This window comes from Mirounga leonina, unplaced genomic scaffold, assembly GCF_011800145.1.
Source record: "Mirounga leonina isolate KUSES-001 unplaced genomic scaffold, KU_Mleo_1.0 Mir_94, whole genome shotgun sequence".
Classification (NCBI taxonomy): Eukaryota; Metazoa; Chordata; class Mammalia; order Carnivora; family Phocidae; genus Mirounga; species Mirounga leonina.
In genome coordinates, this window is record NW_023270855.1 from 55,732,789 (window position 1) to 55,749,223 (window position 16,435).

A 16,435-nucleotide genomic window follows, 5' to 3' on the forward strand; every position below is an offset into this window, starting at 1 on the left:
ACCTGAGGAGGTTACTTCCTATTCCCTAAAGTTGCTTCCTGTTCCCTAAGAAATGGGGCCTGGCACGTGGCCAGAACAGGCAAGCTGGCACCACCACTGCCCTCCCAGAACGGCAAGACACAGCCCCCTCTAACCAGCAGGTGGTCTGAGCACCTACTGTGTGCTACAGGTTTGGTCCCCAGTTTACTGCAGGACTATCATGAGGAAATATTTACTACCCACTTAGCCAAGTACAATGATAAGTAACATTTAGGGGCACCAGCCTGGCTCAGTGGGTAGAGCCTGTGATTCTTGAGCTCAGGGTCATGAGTTCAAGCCACACGTTGGCTGTAGAGATCACTTAAAAATACAATCTTTTTTTTTTTTTTTTTTAAGATTTTATTTATTTGACACAGAGAGAAAGACAGCGAGAGAGGGAACACAAGCAAGGGGAGCGGGAGAGGGAGAAGCAGGCTTCCTGCGAAGCAGGGAGCCCGATGTGGGGCTCGATCCCAGGACCCTGGGATCATGACCTGAGCCGAAGGCAGACGCTTAACGACTGAGCCACCCAGGAACCCCTAAAATCTTTAATAAAATAAAAATAAGGGGTGCCTGGGTGGCTCAGTCGTTAAACGTCTGCCTTCAGCTCAGGTCATGATCCCGGGGTCCTGGGATCGAACCCCACATCGGGCTCCCTGCTCGGCGGGAAGCCTGCTTCTCCCTCTCCCGCTCCCCCTACTTGTGTTCCCTCTCTCACTGTCTCTCTCTCTGTGTCAAATAAATAAATACAAAATCTAAAATAAATAAATAAATAAAATAAATTCTTCAAAAAATCGGTAACATTTATTGAGCAGCCAATATGTTCCAGGCCACATTATTATTTTTATAACTTTTTTCAAAGATTTTATGTATTCATTGGAGAGAGAGAGTGAGCAAGAGAGAGAACACTAGCAGGGGTAGGAGCAGAGGGAAAGGGAGAAGCAGACTCTCCTGACGAGCAGGGAACCCGACATAGGGAGCCCCACTTAGGGCTCAATCTCAGGCAGGACCCTGGGATCATGACCTGAGCCGAAAGCAGAAGCTTAACAGACTGAGCCACCCAGGTGCCCATCTTTATAACGTTTTGAATCATTTCCTTAAATGTTTTTTCTTTTTATAAGATTTATTTATTTGAGAGAGGAAGCACAAGCAGGGGAGGGGCAGAGGGAGATGGAGAAACAGACTCCCCGCTGAGCAGGGAGCCTGATGCAGGGCTCCATCCCAAGACCCTGAGATCATGACCTGAGGCAAAGGCAGATGCTTGAGTGACGAGCCATCCAGGCACCCCTATTATTATTATTATTTTTAAGTAACCTCTACCTGCAATGTGGGACTTGAGCTCACGACTCCGAGACCGAGAGTCGCACACGCCACCAGCTGAGCCAGGCAGGTACCCCCAGGCTGCATTATGTAGTATGTTTGTTTGTTTGTTAAGATTTTATTTATTTAGGGCGCCTGGGTGGCTCAGTTGGTTAAAGCAACTGCCTTCGGCTCAGGTCATGATCCTGGAGTCCCGGGATCGAGTCCCGCATCGGGCTCCCTGCTCAGCGAGGAGCCTGCTTCTCCCTCTGACCCTCCCCCCTCTCATGTACTCTCTCTCATTTTCGCTCTCTCAAATAAATAAATAAATCTTAAAAAAAAAAAAGATTTTATTTATTTATTTGACAGAGAGAGAGACAGAGAGAGAGAGGGAACACAAGCAGGGGGAGTGGGAGAGGGAGAAGCAGGCCCCCCACCAAGCAGGGAGCCCAACTCGGGTCTCGATCTGGAGGACCCTGGCATCGTGACATGAGCCAAAGGCAGATGCCCAACGACTGAGCCACCCAGGCGCCCCTGCATTATGTAGTATGTTATGAACATAGTTAATTTCATTCCCATGTTAGTTATTTGTCATCCCTGCTTCCCAGATGGGGAAACCGAGGCAGTGGGGTAGCACTGGGGGTTTGGAACCCCCCCTCCCCCGCCAAGTGTTGGATTCTACTTACCCAAGAGCTTCTCCCCACCTGAGCTGTAAGAGTAACGTATTCATCTGTTCCGGCCCGCTCAGTGCCAGGGTAAGTTCCAGTCCTCCTAGCCCAGCCTCCTGCACTCTCACCCGGGGGGTGGGAGGTGGGAGGATGGGGATGCAGAATCATAGCCCACTCAAGACCTATGCCTCAGAATGTACATTTAAACAAGCTCTCCATGGGACTCCAGTGTGCATTATGATTTGAGAAGCACCTCACTGAAGTGTCATTAGATCTGCTGGTCCTGGGTTTGAATCTTCTCTCTGCAAGCTGTGGGGATGTGGACAAGTGTGTTTGGAACTTTACAACATCCCCTGTCAATTGGTGAGAAACATCAGTACTTATCCTTAGGGTCGTACAGCCTAGGGGTTGCTTTCCTTATCTATTATTTAGGAAACAAATTGCCACGAACTTGGTGGCTTAAAATAATGCAAATTTATTTTTACCATTTTGGAGGTCAGAAGTCCAAAATGAGTCTCACTGAGCTAAAATCCATGTGTTGGCCAAATTGTGCTCCTTCTGGAGGCTCTAGGGGAGAAACCGTTTCCTTGCCTTTTCCAGCTTCTAGAAGCTGCCTCCATTCCTTGGCTCCAGGGCTCCTTCCTCCATCTGAAGACATTTTCCCAAAGAAAACATAGATGGCCAACAGGTACCTGAAAAAGTGATCAACTAATTATTAGGAAAATGCAAATCGAAACCACAAAAATATCATCTGATACCTGTTAAAATGGCTATTATTAAAAAGACAAGAAACAAGTGTTGTGAGGATGTATGTGGAGAAATAGGAACGCTCATGTACTGTTGGTGGGAATGTAAACTGGTACAGCCACTGTGGAAAACAGTGTAAAGGTCCCTCAAAAGATTAAAAATAGAAGTACCAGGGGCGCCTGGGTGGCTCAGTTGGTTCAGTGTCTGACTCTTGGTTTCGGCTCAGGGCATGATCTCAGGATTGTGGGATGGAGCCCTGAGATGGCTCCAAGTTTGGCACAGAGTCTGCTCATCCCTCTCTCATCCTCTGTCAAATAAATAAATAAATAAATAAATAAATAAATAAATAAAATCTTCTAAAAATTAAAAAAAAAAATAGAAGTATTGTAACCCAACAATTACACTTCTGAGTATCTGAAGAAAACAAAAACACTAATTGGAAAAGGTATGTGCAACCCCCATGTTCATTGCAGCACGATTCACAATGGCCGTCTATGGAAACAACCCAAGTTCCCACTGAAGGATGAATGGATAAAGAAGAGGTGGTATGGATATACAATGAAATATCACTCTGCCAAAAAAAGAATGAAATCTTGCCACTTGTGACAACATGGCCCGACCTCAGGAGCATTAAGTGAAACAAGTCAGGCAGAGAAAAGCAAACAGTGTAGGATCTCTCTTATATGTGGAATCTAAACAAAGTTAAGAAGAAACAGGAAGAACCCCCCCCCAAGCTTATAGATAAGGAGAGCCCATGGTGGGTTGCCTGAGGCAGGGGGCTGGGAAAAATGGATGAAAGAGGTCAAAAGAGAAAAGAAAACAAAACCCAGATGAACCGAAGCTACCACCGCGCCTTTTCTCACTCCTAAAAAAGTAACTGTAGTTCCTTTATATCATATGATGCCCGGACACATCAGCATTTCCCCCGTGGTCTCAAAAATGGCCCCCCCTTTCCTGCACCTGCCCCCCTTAAGTGATGCTGTAATCTGTCCCCACCCGCCCTCCCGTGGTCCCAACGTCCACCATTTCTCTCTAGCGCTTAACACCATCTGCTCTGCCACAGACTTGACTTATCGCGCTGTCTGTCTGCCCAACCCCATCCAAAACACCATGAGGTCGGCGAGGTCAGGGACTTTGTGTCTTCTTCCCTGCTGGTACAGAGCCGACTCTCAGATATGAACAGAGCAAGCCATTATAACGTCTGACATTTATTGAAAGCTTTGGGACGGCATCGTGACCTTTACAACGGGGTCCTACGAGGCGGGTGCCAGTCTTCTCCCCACTTCCCAGGAAACCAAAGCTCTGCAAGGTTAGTTTGGGCTGCACCGGATTCTTCCCTAAATCCTGTGAAGGCCCTCGGGATGACGTTGGGGCTCCTTGGCCCAAGCCCCGTGGGGATGCGCCACCGTGGGTCCCCGGGTCCTCGCTCGTGCGCCCTCTCCCACGTCCCCCAGCACGTGTGTCCGAGAGAACCACTGGCGCCGGGCACGGGGACGGTCGCTACGGCCCTGAGCGCCCCCACACTGAACTGCGCGGGGAAGCCAGGGAAGGCTCTCGCGCAGGGACAGGGGCAGGACCAAGTTCGGGGGGCCGGTCCCGCCCTATCCGTTCGTTCATCGCTTCGGGGAACGCGGCGCAGCCTGCAACGGGAAGCGCGCCCGTCGCCCCTGGCAACGGAGTCCGGAAAGAGCACCGAGACGCGGCCCGAGGGTGCAGAGCAGCCGCCGCGGGCCAGCGAGGCGCGGAGAGCTAGAGAGGCACCCCGGCCGATTGTCACGTGGGAGGCATCCTGAAGGCGGGACTTCCGGGGAACGAGGTATTTTCTTTCCGGTTGTTGGCTCCTGCAGGCCCCACCCCGACTGGGCCCTGCGCCCCCCCCGCCCCCCGCGGCCCCCAGCCGCCGGGCCCGCCGCCACCATGAAGAAATTCTTCCAGGAGATCAAAGCTGACATCAAGTTCAAGAGCGCGGGACCTGGTCAGAAGCTCACGGAGTCCGTGGGGTGTGTGACCGGCGCTGAGGCTTGAGATCCGGGAGCAAGGACGGGACAGGGAGACCGGAGAGGGCTCGGGGCGGGGAGGGGCGTCCGCGCGTCTGGGGGTGGGGAGCGATCTCTGGGGGGCGGGGCACGGGGGGACGTGGGTGGGAGAGGGGGGAGGGGTAGCCTCCGGGGGTGGGGCGGGGGGCGGCCGAGGCCCGGGGGGCGGGGCTGGAGGCGGGAGCAATGGGGCGGGGTGCAGAGAGGTGCGGGTCGGTGGAGAAGCCGTAGGGGAACATGTGGACTGGAAAGGGGCCCGAAGGGGCGTCGCCTAGATGTGGAGGAATCTAGGTGTTCAGAGATTGCACACAAAGCCGGCGGAAGCAAGTACAGCTGGGGTCGTAAAGAGTGGGGAGGCTTAGCATCCATGGCGGTGGGGGTCTGGGCCCTGGTTCTGGAGCGTGAGGGAGGACGGGGTAAGTGAGGTTAAGGCCGGGGAGACTGACGCGGTGTCAGGACAGGTCTCGGTGAATTGGGGGCGCGGGTGTCGGAGCGGCTTAGGAAGGTCTGGGAGGGAAATGGAGGCAGGGTGGTGGTGGAGGTGGGGAGCTGGAGGCATCTGTGACAGGGAGGAGATGGGGACCTTGTGGGCGAAGGTTGAGTCAGAAGGGAGGCCCTGAGGGCGACCCGGGAGGAGAGGGTAGAAGACGGAAGGCCAGTGGAGTGCACATCCAGGCCACTGTGGATCATCTGGGGAGGACTTGAGAGAAGGGCCAGGGGCAAGTCTGGAGGCTCAGTGGGGAGGAGTGTGAAGAGCTGGAGCAGGGGAGGGCGGGAGACGGAGGGCTCTGGTGGGCTGGGAAGAGCGACGAAGTGCAGAGGGGGCAGGGGCTTTGGGGACTGGGTGGGGTCTAGGAAGGGGAGTGGCTGAAGAAAGATGTCAGTCCTGGGTGGCATCCGTGGGGAATAATGGAAGGGTTTGTGAAGAGGTGGGCAGTGAGGGGTAGGCAGGGAGGCGTCAGGAAGGGAATCATGAGTCAGCGGGGGTGGGTGAGGGAGAGTGGGTACATGACATCAGGGCATCAGTCATGGCGATTGGGGGTTCCTGGGAGTGGGACAAAGGAGGCCCACTAGGGCCAAGTTCCTGAGTCAGGGAGGGAAGCCCAGTACACCGAATCAGGTCCTGGGAGCCTGAGAGCGGAGGGCAGCTTAAGAGAGGGCCAGGGAGAAGGGGTGGACCAGACAAGGGGGTCCATTCATTTGTTCGACAGGTAGCGGGCAGAGGTGGGGGCTGGTGCAGCTGGGACTGAGCGTGACAGGAAGGAGGTGGGGGCCGTGTGGGTGACGGCTGTGTCAGACAAGAGGCCTGGGAGGAGAAAAGAGGGAAGTCGCGTGAAGATCCAGGCTTCTGTGACATGCTTGGGGCAAGACAGGGGGTTCAGGGTGTGTGACAAGTGCTGTCATGGGTAAGAGAAGGTCTCTGCTGTCTCGGGGCTCCGTGTCCGTTGGGGAGATATGGACAGATAAACCAGCACACGTGTGGTGAGAGATCAGGTGGTACTCGGGCCCGTGAAGAAAAATACGCTGGGTCAGGAGATAGCAAGTGATTCGCGGGACTGTTAGGGCGTCCCGGAACCCCTCAGTGGGAAGGAGACATTTGAGCTGAGAGCCGGAGGAGGTGAAGTTCAGCCATGTGAAATTCAATCTTCACACACACTCACTCACTCACTCACTCACTCACTCACTCTGAAGCAGCCCAACCACTCCCAGACCTTTCCTCATCCCACATGCAGACAGAACGTTCTGGGCAGAAAGTGCAGAAAGCGCAAAGGCCCTGCGGTAGGAGCCAGTTGGGCCTGTGGGAACAGCAGCAGGAAGGCAGTGTAGATCGAGAGGTGTGAAGGGCCTACAGGCCGGGGAGGCTTTAGGACTGTGTTGTGTGTGTGGTGGAAGGGCTTGGTGTAGGAGGGACAAACTTTGGCTTAGGTTTTAGAAGGATCCCTGTGGCTGCCCAGTGGAGCCTTCAAGAGTAAGGTGTCTTGAAAACAGGTGTTTTTATAGAACTAAATGTCACATGGGGCTAGGGTGGGGCTACGTGATCCATCTTTTCTTCAACGTGAGGTTGTCGGCTGTGGGCATAGGGGCAGGGATGGGCAGGAAGCAGGTCCCAGAGGCCTTGGGCCATGAAAAACCTGTGTATCTGAGCAGAGCAGGAGGAGTGAGGCCGTGAACCCAGAGCCTTGGCTGCTCAGAAAGTCCTGGGGTCGGGAGAGGGTCTTGAGGGAAGGAGGCAAGGCAAGTGAATCAGAGCAGGGTGTGAGGAAGGACTTCTCTGCAGGGGAAGGCCAGGTCACTTCTGTGCCGTGTAGATCCGGGAGCACGCATCCCGTGCTCGTTTCCCCAGGTGGAGGCGAGCGCAAACCCAGCACCTGCGGTGTGACCTGGCATACTGCCGGGCAAACTGTAGGTGCTCCCTGAAGGAAGCTTCGGGGCCTGGGGCTGCCGTAGATTGGCAGGGTTGATCTTGCTCAGGGGAGGGACGGAGGAGAGGAGTGACACCTTCAAGTCTGCTCGGTTCCTGAAGGCGATGGGTGCCTTCTCACTGCTGTGCTCTGGCGGGCCTGCCATTACCCCCGTTTAGCCGCCATGACCCTGAGGCCCAGGCCCATGCAGGACGTGCCCCCGGGGGCAGAGCTGGGAGCAGACTGGCCATCTGCCCCCAGGGGCTCTTCTGTGTTAGAACCATCTAGTGGCTGCAGGTGGCCCCTGGGAAAGAGGGACGGGTCTGTCTGATGGGGCAGAAGTGGGAGAGGGACAGAGGCTCTTCTGTCTGACCCCGTGTCACCTCACTTTTCCTCTGCTTCTCCCCAGGGAGAGGGCCCCCAAAGAAAAACCCAACCAGCCAGCACTGCGGCAACCCCGCCAGGGACCCACTGATGAGGCCCAGATGGCGGCCGCGGCAGCCCTGGCCCGGCTTGAACAAAAGCAGCCAAGGGCCCGGGGCCCCACGTCGCAGGAGTCCATCCGGAACCAGGGTGAGCGAGGCCTGTGCTTGGCCCTGGATAGAAATAGTTACGTGACCAGCAACTTTGGGGGCTTTAAAGTCTCACGTCGTTGGGGTGGAGGGGAGTGCAGGGTGGAAAGGTGCAAGGGTGCTGGGGTCTGGAAGGCTGAGGAGGGGAGAAGGGAGCCGAGACAGGGGTCATCAGGCCATCAGGGGAAGCCTAGGGGCAGGGGGGAGGTGGCTCAGGCAGGGGGGCCTGAGCGGGGGAAGGACTCGAACTTGACCCACTCCGGTCTCGGGGGTGCGTGCCTGGGGACAGAGCAGGGCCTACAACCTGCCCATCTCTGCCCTGTCTCCAGTGAGAAAGGAACTTCAAGCTGAAGCGACTGTCAGCGCAAGCACAGAGGCCCCAGGGACCAACACGGTAACGACATCTGCGTGGCAGTGGGACACCCGAGGGGCGTCCTGGAGCAGGGAGCTGGTTCTCGCCCGCATTGGTCTAATTGGCCATTTTCTCATTACCAGCCGGGTGCCCAGCGCTGGGCTGGAAGCACATGATGCTGGGGTGGGGGACACAGAGGAGATGTCAGGGTGAATAGAGGTCATGTCTGGCCTTGTGCACAAAGGCAGTTTAGGGGAACCCCGCCTGGAACAGTGGAGGCAGGTTGTGGTTGAAGGTGGGGTTGACTGTGACCTTCACACTCAACTCCTGCCCTCAGCTGTTTTCTGGGGAGGTGGGAGGGCTGTCCGGAGACTGGTGTCATCATGGAGGCCTTGCTGGGGGAGGTGGGCTTTAAAGGAGAGCTTGGCAGAAATGGTGTTCTGAGCAGCCTGACCCTCGAGGTCTCACTGCGTTTTAGAATGGGAGAGGCTCTAGATGGTGCCTAGGGACGGAGGTCCAGAGAGCGGTCTGGACTCATCTAGGGCGCAGTGACTCCTGACTCGCCCACCATGGCCTCCTCCTCACGAGATCAGGGAACCCTGGGTGGCCCTGGAACAGCAGGCGCTGCTGAGCGTTCGCCCCGCATCCAAAGCCGCCACACACCTTCTGTTCCCGTCGTTTAGTTGTGAGCTGGCCCCGCAGAGCCGTTTTACAGAGCGGAAGGCGGCCGGGGGGCGCTCCGGTGCGGGGCCAGGGTGTCCCAGCGCTAACAAGCAGAGGGGGCGGCGTCGGGACCAGGGGGCTCAGCCGCCTGCACCCCCACCCCCCAGGTGCCAGAGGCCAAAGAGGAAGGCTCAGCCCATCTGGCGGTGCCCAGTGTGTGCTTCACGTGCCCGCTCACCGGGGCCACGCTCAGGAAGGACCAGCGGGACGCCCACATCAAAGAGGCCATTCTTTCGGTGAGTGGCAGCCCCGTGTCCCGTCCCCCCGCCCCCTGGGTCCTGAGGCCAGAGCTGCTCCAGAGAGCTGGGCGGCATGGGTCCTCGGTGACACCTCTGCCTGTGTGGACGGCGTCTGCTTCCGTCTTTCCGAAGAGGCAGTGCGTTTGTGGGGAACGAAATTCAAACGCACCAGGGTGGGTGGAGAAAAGCCACCCTTCCTGGAGGCGTCCACTCTGAGTGGTTTCGGGGCCTTTCCAGAGAGAGGTTCCAAATAGGTACAGCTGTTGAGCCCCCGAACCCAGGGTCCGAGCTTCCTGTCCCCGGAGTAACGAACTCTGACGAAGCTGGTGACTTCAAACGGCTTCAGACGGCAGCTGCCCTCCCACCAGGCTGGTGCCCGCCCCCCAGCCCCCGCCATTCCTTCCCGCTTCTGGAAGCGAGGAGCGTGCCTCCGGTCCGACTGCGCTGAAATCAAGGGGGCAGCGGGCCGGAGTTGCTTCTGGACACTCCAGGGGAGAGTGCGGCCCGGCCTTGTCCGGCTTCCAGGCTGTCCCCGGTGTCTCTGTCCCTCCCCACAGCCCGTGCACCAGGCCCCGGCCTTTCTCAGGCCGCCTCTCTCCCCTCTTCCCCTTGAAGGGACCTCGACATTACGCCTCACCCACCAGGATAATCCAGGCTCATCTCCCTATTTTAAGGCCTGCGGATGAGCAGCCTTAACTCTCATCTGCCTCCTTGCTGCCCCCCTCCCGTGTTAATTGAACGTATTCGCAAGACCAGGGGTGAGCATGAGGGCATCTGTTGCGCCTTACCCCGAGTTCCCAGGTGTTAACGTTATTCCCCATCTGCGCCCTCACCCCTTTCTAGTTTTTTCTGAACCATCTGAGAGAAAGTTCTGCGTTGTTAACAATTTCACCATAAGTCCCGTAGCCGTTTAGCCAGCTCCTTGCTGAGGAGCGTGCTGGGAGTGCGTCTTTTACTGGTGGGAATGGGGACATGTCGCAGAGCCTGGGCTGTGCGTTGCTTTGAGCGCTGGGCTCAGTCCCGGGGGGGAGGGCGGGGGGGGGCGCTGGGCTCAGTCCCGGGGGGGGGGGCGGGGGCGGTAGGGCCCCCGGGGGGGGGGGGCGCTGGGTGGACACGTGTGTGCGGCGTGGGCAGAGCGGCAGCTGCTGCACCTCCAGGGGTTCGCGCTCCACCGCATCACGGTGCCCACACCGTCCCTGTGGGTGTGCAGACTCTTCGTCTTCCCCCGAATTGATAGGTGGAAATATCTCGAGATAGTTTTATCGTGCATTTCCTTCATTTGGGTTCAGATTGGCCGTGTTTTCCTATGAGAATGCATCCTTTGTTCATTTTTCTGTTGGGGGTGGGGCTACTTATGTGTGTGTGTGTATGTGTGTGTGTGTTTTAGGGAGGCTCCATGCCCGGGGCACCTGGGTGGCTCAGTCGGTTAAGCATCTGCCTTCGGCTCAGATCCATGATCCCGGGGTCCTGGGATCGAGTCCCGCATCGGGCTCCCTGCTCAGCGGGGAGTCTGCTGCTCCGTCTCCCTCTGTGTGCGCCCTCTCTCTCTTAAAAAAAAAAAGAGGCTCCATGCCCGGCGTAGAGCCCATTGCGGGCGATCCCACAACTCTGACATCAAGACCTGAACTGAGACCAAGAATTGGACGCTTAACCGACTGAGCCCCCCGGGTGCCCCTGGACTTTTTCTGAAGTTGATTTGTAGGCACTGTTTGCATATTAGGGAAATCGGTCCTTTGCCTATAATGTGAATTGTGAATATTTTCCCCTAGTTTTTTGCTTTTGGTTTGTGCTCATGGTCGCTTTGCCACGTAGAGGTTTTTGATCTTTATGATTAAATGTGTTGATCCTATGGCTTCTGGGGTTTGTGGCACACTTAGAAAGGCCTTCCCCTAGGGGTGCCTGGGTGGCTCAGATGGTTAAGCGTCTGCCTTCGGCTCAGGTCGTGAACCCAGGGTCCTGGGATCGAGTCCCGCATCGGGCTCCCTGCTCAGTGCAGAGCCTGCTTCTCCCTCTGCCTCTCTCTCTCTCTCTCTCTGTCTCTCATGAATAAATAAATAAATAAAATCTTTAAAAAAAAAAAAAAGAAAGGCCTTCCCCACTTTGGAATTAAAATGATTTTTCCGTGGTTTTTCTAGTGCTTTTCTGTTTTGCGTTTTGTAATTTAACGTTTAAAACTTTGATCCGTAAAAACCACCTCGATCCGACTAGAAGCTCTCACCCTGTAGAGCATGAGGCATGAAGCCAGTGCTATTTTTTCCCTGATAGCCACCCACCTTCTCCTCCCCCAACACCCCCTTTTATTGAAAACACCTGCTTCTTGGTCATAGCTGTGAAGTCTGCCTTTGTAACAAAGCACATTCCTGTATGCATTTGGGTCCTTTCTGGACGTTCTGCTCCTTTGTCTGCTCTCGGGCCCTGGTCCTGATTTAAACGTGGCCACGGGTCTCCTGGAAACACTCGAGAGCAGCCTTTGGGGCAGCAGCTCTTCCCGGGGGGCTGTGGGGGTTCCCGAGGAGGCTGGCGGGGCACTCAGCCTGGCCTGGCCTGGCCGCGTCCTGAGGACACGCCCCCTCTGACTGTGGGTGCGCCTCCCCTCTGCACACTGCTTTCTCTGCTGGGCCATGTCTGTGTCCCCCCCTCTGTCCCACCCTGGCAACTGAACCGGGAAGCTGGGCATCGTCTGGTGTGTGATGCCCCCTCTTGCCTAGAGGGGAGGGCAGGATGAGGCCCAGGCCACTGAAGGGCTCTCTCCTTTTCCTCTGCTGAGAACGCACAGCTGAGTGTATTTCAGGGCAAGGCTCCTGGCCTGCCAGGGGACCATTATCACCGATGTCACCTGAGTAGTGAGACTGGGCTGCTGGGGGGAGGGGGGGGGTGGCTGATGCATTGCCCTCCCTCCTCCCAGCACTTCTCCACCGACCCTGTGGCTGCCTCCATCATGAAGATCCACACGTTCAACAGAGACCGGGACAGGGTGAAGCTGGGCGTGGACACCATTGCCAAGTGAGCGGGCAGCTGCCCTCCCACCAGAGTGTCGCCCCCCCCAGCCCCCACCACAACCTGCTGGGGGAGTCTGGAAGGAACACAGCGCTGGGAGTGCAGCCGGCCCCCCCCCCCCATGCCGAGCCCTCAGAAAAGGGGCTTGGCTTCTCTGGTCCTCAGTTTACCTGTCTGTAAAATGAAGGGGTTTACCAAATCAGGGGGTCCCAAGCCTGGCTTTCCTTTGGGATCATCAGAGGAATGGGTGAAGGAGGCAGGGTGCCACCCCACTCCCCTCCTCTGTTCGAACAGGCCTGGGGGAGGAAGGATGCCCGGAAGTCCATGCAGCTCACGAGCTGCTGGGGACCCAGAGGCTTTAGTGGTCCATTCTGGCTCTGTCTGCCGCACCCCACTGCTGTGTGTGTTGGTGCCCTCAGGGGAGGCAGGACCAAGGAGGAGGCCCAGGGTCGGTCCCCCAGTGGGCTGTGTCAGGGGCAGCAGTGGGGGCTGTCAGCACCCCGGGGTGGGCTTCGTGGGGCGGCCAAGGTGCGATGGTGCCCCTCTGGGGTCACTGTCACCACAAGGCCAGGTGGGACCCTTCAGCTGCTGCTCCCTGTTCCACCCCAGGTACCTGGACAACATCTGCCTGCACCCCGAGGAGGAGAAGTACAGGAAGATCAAGCTGCAGAACAGGGTGTTCCAGGTGAGGCTGCCCCGGGCGGCCAGCGTGGCCGGGCCCTGCGCACGCACACACGCACATGCATGCACGGCGCCCCGGCCCGTGGGGGCCACAGGCAGCTGGAGGGCTCGTCCGGGGCTGGCGGCCGACAGGGACCGGGGGCTTTGTGAACACGGGTGGTGCGGAACGTGGATTCTGTCTGCTCTGCGCAGCACCCCCAGCGGGTTTTGACTTTAAGCCGAACGCTTCGGGAAGCCGTCGGCACTGGTGCGATTTCTCCCATAAACGCAGACTTGGGGTTTCTGTGGAGAAACCTCAGGGTCCCGCCACCATGGCCCGTGTTCGCTGCGCCGCTCACAGGGCGCCTGCTGTCCCCTGGTGGCCGTGGCCGCCGCCTGCCCCCTTCCTGCCCCCAGCACCACACGCAGCCGGTCTCCCCCACCTCTGGACCCTCGTGTTGTCCTTTGGCAGTTCAGCCGCCTCGCTCGCCTGCTTGGTGACCTCCGCGGGCCGCTGCTGGACGCCCTGCAGCCTGCGTTGGGGCGAGCATGCTCCGCTCAGGGGACGGCTTCAGCGGGTTCACCTCGTTAGCGGTTGCTCTAACACCAGGGGACTCCGAGCCGGGCAGGGTGGTCAGCGAGGCTAGTGGCCTCCCAGGGACCCCAGGGCCTCGTGTGACCTCTGGCTCCACTCCCTCAGGAGCGCATTAACTGCCTGGAAGGGACCCATGAGTTTTTCGAGGCCATTGGTTTCCAGAAGGCGCTGCTTCCGGTTCCTGATCAGGGTAAGGGAGGTAGAGCAGGGTCTCGGCTGTGCTGGGAGGAGGGCGGCAGGGTGGGGGGCTCTCCCCGCGGCAGCAGAGTGACCCCTGTGCGCGCTCCAGAGGGCCCCGAGGAGTTCTACGTGCTGAGCGAGGCCGCCCTGGCCCAGCCGCAGAGCTTGCAGAGGCACAGGGAGCAGCTGCTGGTCGCCGAGCCCGTGCGGGCCACCCTGGCCCGCCAGCGCCGCGTCTTCCGGCCCTCGCCCATGGCCTCCCAGTTTGACCTGCCCGGGGACTTCTTCAACCTCACGGCGGAGGAGATCAAGCGGGAACAGAAGCTCAGGTCCGAGGCCGTGGAGCGGCTGAGCGTGCTGCGGACCAAGGCCATGCGGGAGCGGGAGGAGCAGAGAGAGATGCGCAAGTACACGTACACGCTGCTGCGCGTCCGCCTCCCCGACGGCTGCCTCCTCCAGGGTGGGCGCCCGCGGGGCCGGCGCTGTGGCGGGGGGGGGGGGCCCTGGGGTGCTCCCCGGGGGTGCTCCTGTGGACCGCAGCCCCACTGACTGTCCCGCCCCCCCAGGGACCTTCTACGCCCGGGAGCGGGTGGCTGCCCTGTACGCGTTCGTCCGGGAGGCCTTGCAGAGCGACTGGCTGCCTTTCGACCTGCTGGCCTCGGGGGGGCAGAGGTTGTCGGAGGACGAGAGCCTGGCCTTCAACGAGTGCGGGCTGGTGAGTGACGGGCTCCCTGCCTGGGGCTGGGGGTGGCGGGGAAGCGTCTCTGGGTTTCCCTGCCCGGCACAAACTCCCCGAGAGGCCGGCCGGGGCCCTGGGTTCAAGTCCCACCTTCCCATGTACGTGCGGCATGCCCCCAAGTGCCGTGTCTCTGCCTCGGTTTCCCACCTAGAGAGTGGGAACACGGCAGGTGTGTTAGAGTTCTCTGAGGAGCAGAACCGAGGCAGACGGATGGGAGAGGAGGGCCTCACTGGGGCTGGGGAGGGGTGGTCAGACCCTCCCTCGGGCAGACTGGAGGGACGGCCGCTGGCTGGGGTGTTCGCCGGCCCGCGGGAATGGGCTGATGGTGGTGGGTGCGCCCACTGGCGGGGAGCTGCCCGGGGCGAGGGTGGCCCCGGCTCCAGCACCAGGGAACGAGCGTGAAGTCTCCATCACGTAAAGGCCGGAGTGGGGCTGAGGCTTCTCGCCCCACCGCAGGTGCCCTCGGCCCTCCTGACCTTCTCGTGGGACGCAGCCGTGCTAGCGGACATCAGGGCCGCCGGGGCCGAACCGGACTCGTCTATTCTGAAACCTGAGCTCCTGGCGGCCATCGAGAAGCTCTCGTGAAATAAAAGCAGGGTCGGCTTTAGCCCGCGTGGGTTTGTCTCATGCTCTCCTGCTTCCTCCACCACTACCCCCGCGCTGTGTCCTCCCTCCCGGGGCCCCCCGCTCCTCCGGAACTGCCTGCCCTGGCCCACAGAGCACTGCGGGCATGGGGAGGAGCGCTGGTCGGCTGCGACGTGTGCCTGGGACGGCCACCCGGAGAGGGCGCTTGGGAGGCAGCCGCCGCACCTGTTCACAGAGCCCCTGGGCAGGAGAGTAGGCCTGCGGCATGGGCCCAGTCCCTGCGGGCTGTGGCCCAGATGGCCGCAGCTGGCCCTAACACCGAGCCACGGGGTTGCTGGGGACAGCGGCAGCGGGAGATGCAGGGCCTGTCAGGACACGGTTCTGTGATCACTGAGTTACGAACCTGAATAAACGACATCGGACCAGGATCCTGGTGCTGAGTTGAAGCTGTGCCATGCAGGGTAGGGGCAGGGGCGATGGCCGCAGGGCTGCGGGCACAGGAGGCCCGTGTGGCTCCCAGGGGGTGGGGCCAGGTGAGCACCTGCTGAGGGTGGGCCTCCCAGAGAGTTCTTTTCTTACTGTGTGGGGGGGCGCAGAACAAGGTCCCCACAGATGGCCCATCCTCAGCCCCGGTCCCTGTGGTGGCTACTTTATAGGACTAAAGGGGCTGTGCCTGTGATTGGTGATAGCCAGACGGGGAGTGTCCTGGGTAGGCAGGTGGGCCCAGTGTAACACCTGGAAGGAGGTGGAAGGAGGCAGAAGGTGCCAAGCTGCAGGGGTCAAAGGTGGAGGAGGGGCCACGAGTCCACATGGGCGCCTCTGGAAGCTGCAAAAGGCAGGCAGGTGGTCTCCCCTCCAGGGCTTCCGGAGGAACTGGCCCTGCCCACACCTTGGTTTCTAACCCATGAGGCCCATGTCAGACTTCTGATCCCCAGAACCGTAAAAACAAGTTTGGTTTTAAGCCAAGTGCGCGGTGGTGTTTCCGCAGCCACAGGGAGTGAGTAACAGGGAAGCCGAGCCTGGAGCACGGGAGGCACTGGCCCTGGACACGCCCCAACAGGAGCTGCCCTTGACCGCTCATCTGGACTGTCCCCGCCTCTCCCCCCAGGCCAGCCCCTCCCAGACCCTCTCTTCCTGCTGCAGAGGCCTGTGCTGGCTGGTCCTCCGGCCACCGCCAGCTCGGTGGACAGACTTGAAGCTTTGAGCCCCAAATGTGATTTCAAAACCAAAAATGCCTTGTACCCCCCCAGCCAGCAAGTAGCCCCACACACGCTTTTTCTTCCCACCTGGGCCGCCAGCTGCTCTGTTCCCACACAGGGCAAGACCGGGGCCTGTCCTCTGCTGCCCCGTCTCGGTCCCCACCCCGCCCAACTGTGACTTGGCGTTGACTGCACGTTGTCAGGTGGCCAACTAAAACGGGTTCCAGGGGACCCAGCCGGCTGAGGTAGCCCCGTCCGCAAATGCAGCACACACACCTGTACCCCGCCTCCTGCGGGGAGTCCTGGCCTTCGATGCCCTGAGGGTGGGGTGGGGTCACCGGGTCTTGGCCGAATCCAGTGGATGCTGAACGCTGGGGGGGTGGGGGGGGCGGTCACGGCAGGAACAGAAAGAACTCGGCAGAGG

The 16,435-nt window shown here is 59.1% G+C and overlaps 1 protein-coding gene across 4 annotated transcripts; it reads left to right on the forward strand.

The window, feature by feature from the left end:
* The first annotated feature begins 4,553 nt into the window (after window positions 1-4,553).
* Window positions 4,554-15,240, forward strand: UBXN6 (UBX domain protein 6). Of its 4 annotated transcripts, none has more exons than XM_034996608.1 (10): window positions 4,554-4,732; window positions 7,580-7,743; window positions 8,072-8,136; window positions 8,925-9,053; window positions 11,962-12,059; window positions 12,663-12,738; window positions 13,414-13,498; window positions 13,598-13,948; window positions 14,055-14,203; window positions 14,684-15,240. In XM_034996608.1, the coding sequence occupies exons 1-10, from the start codon at window positions 4,650-4,652 to the stop codon at window positions 14,810-14,812; spliced, it is 1,329 nt and encodes a 442-aa protein (XP_034852499.1). In that variant the 5' UTR covers window positions 4,554-4,649; the 3' UTR covers window positions 14,813-15,240. The 4 variants fall into 4 exon arrangements, with proteins under 4 accessions (XP_034852499.1, XP_034852501.1, XP_034852498.1 ...); XM_034996610.1 differs by having other exon boundaries at window positions 13,598-13,895; XM_034996607.1 differs by having other exon boundaries at window positions 13,414-13,948.
* Window positions 15,241-16,435: the final 1,195 nt, after the last annotated feature.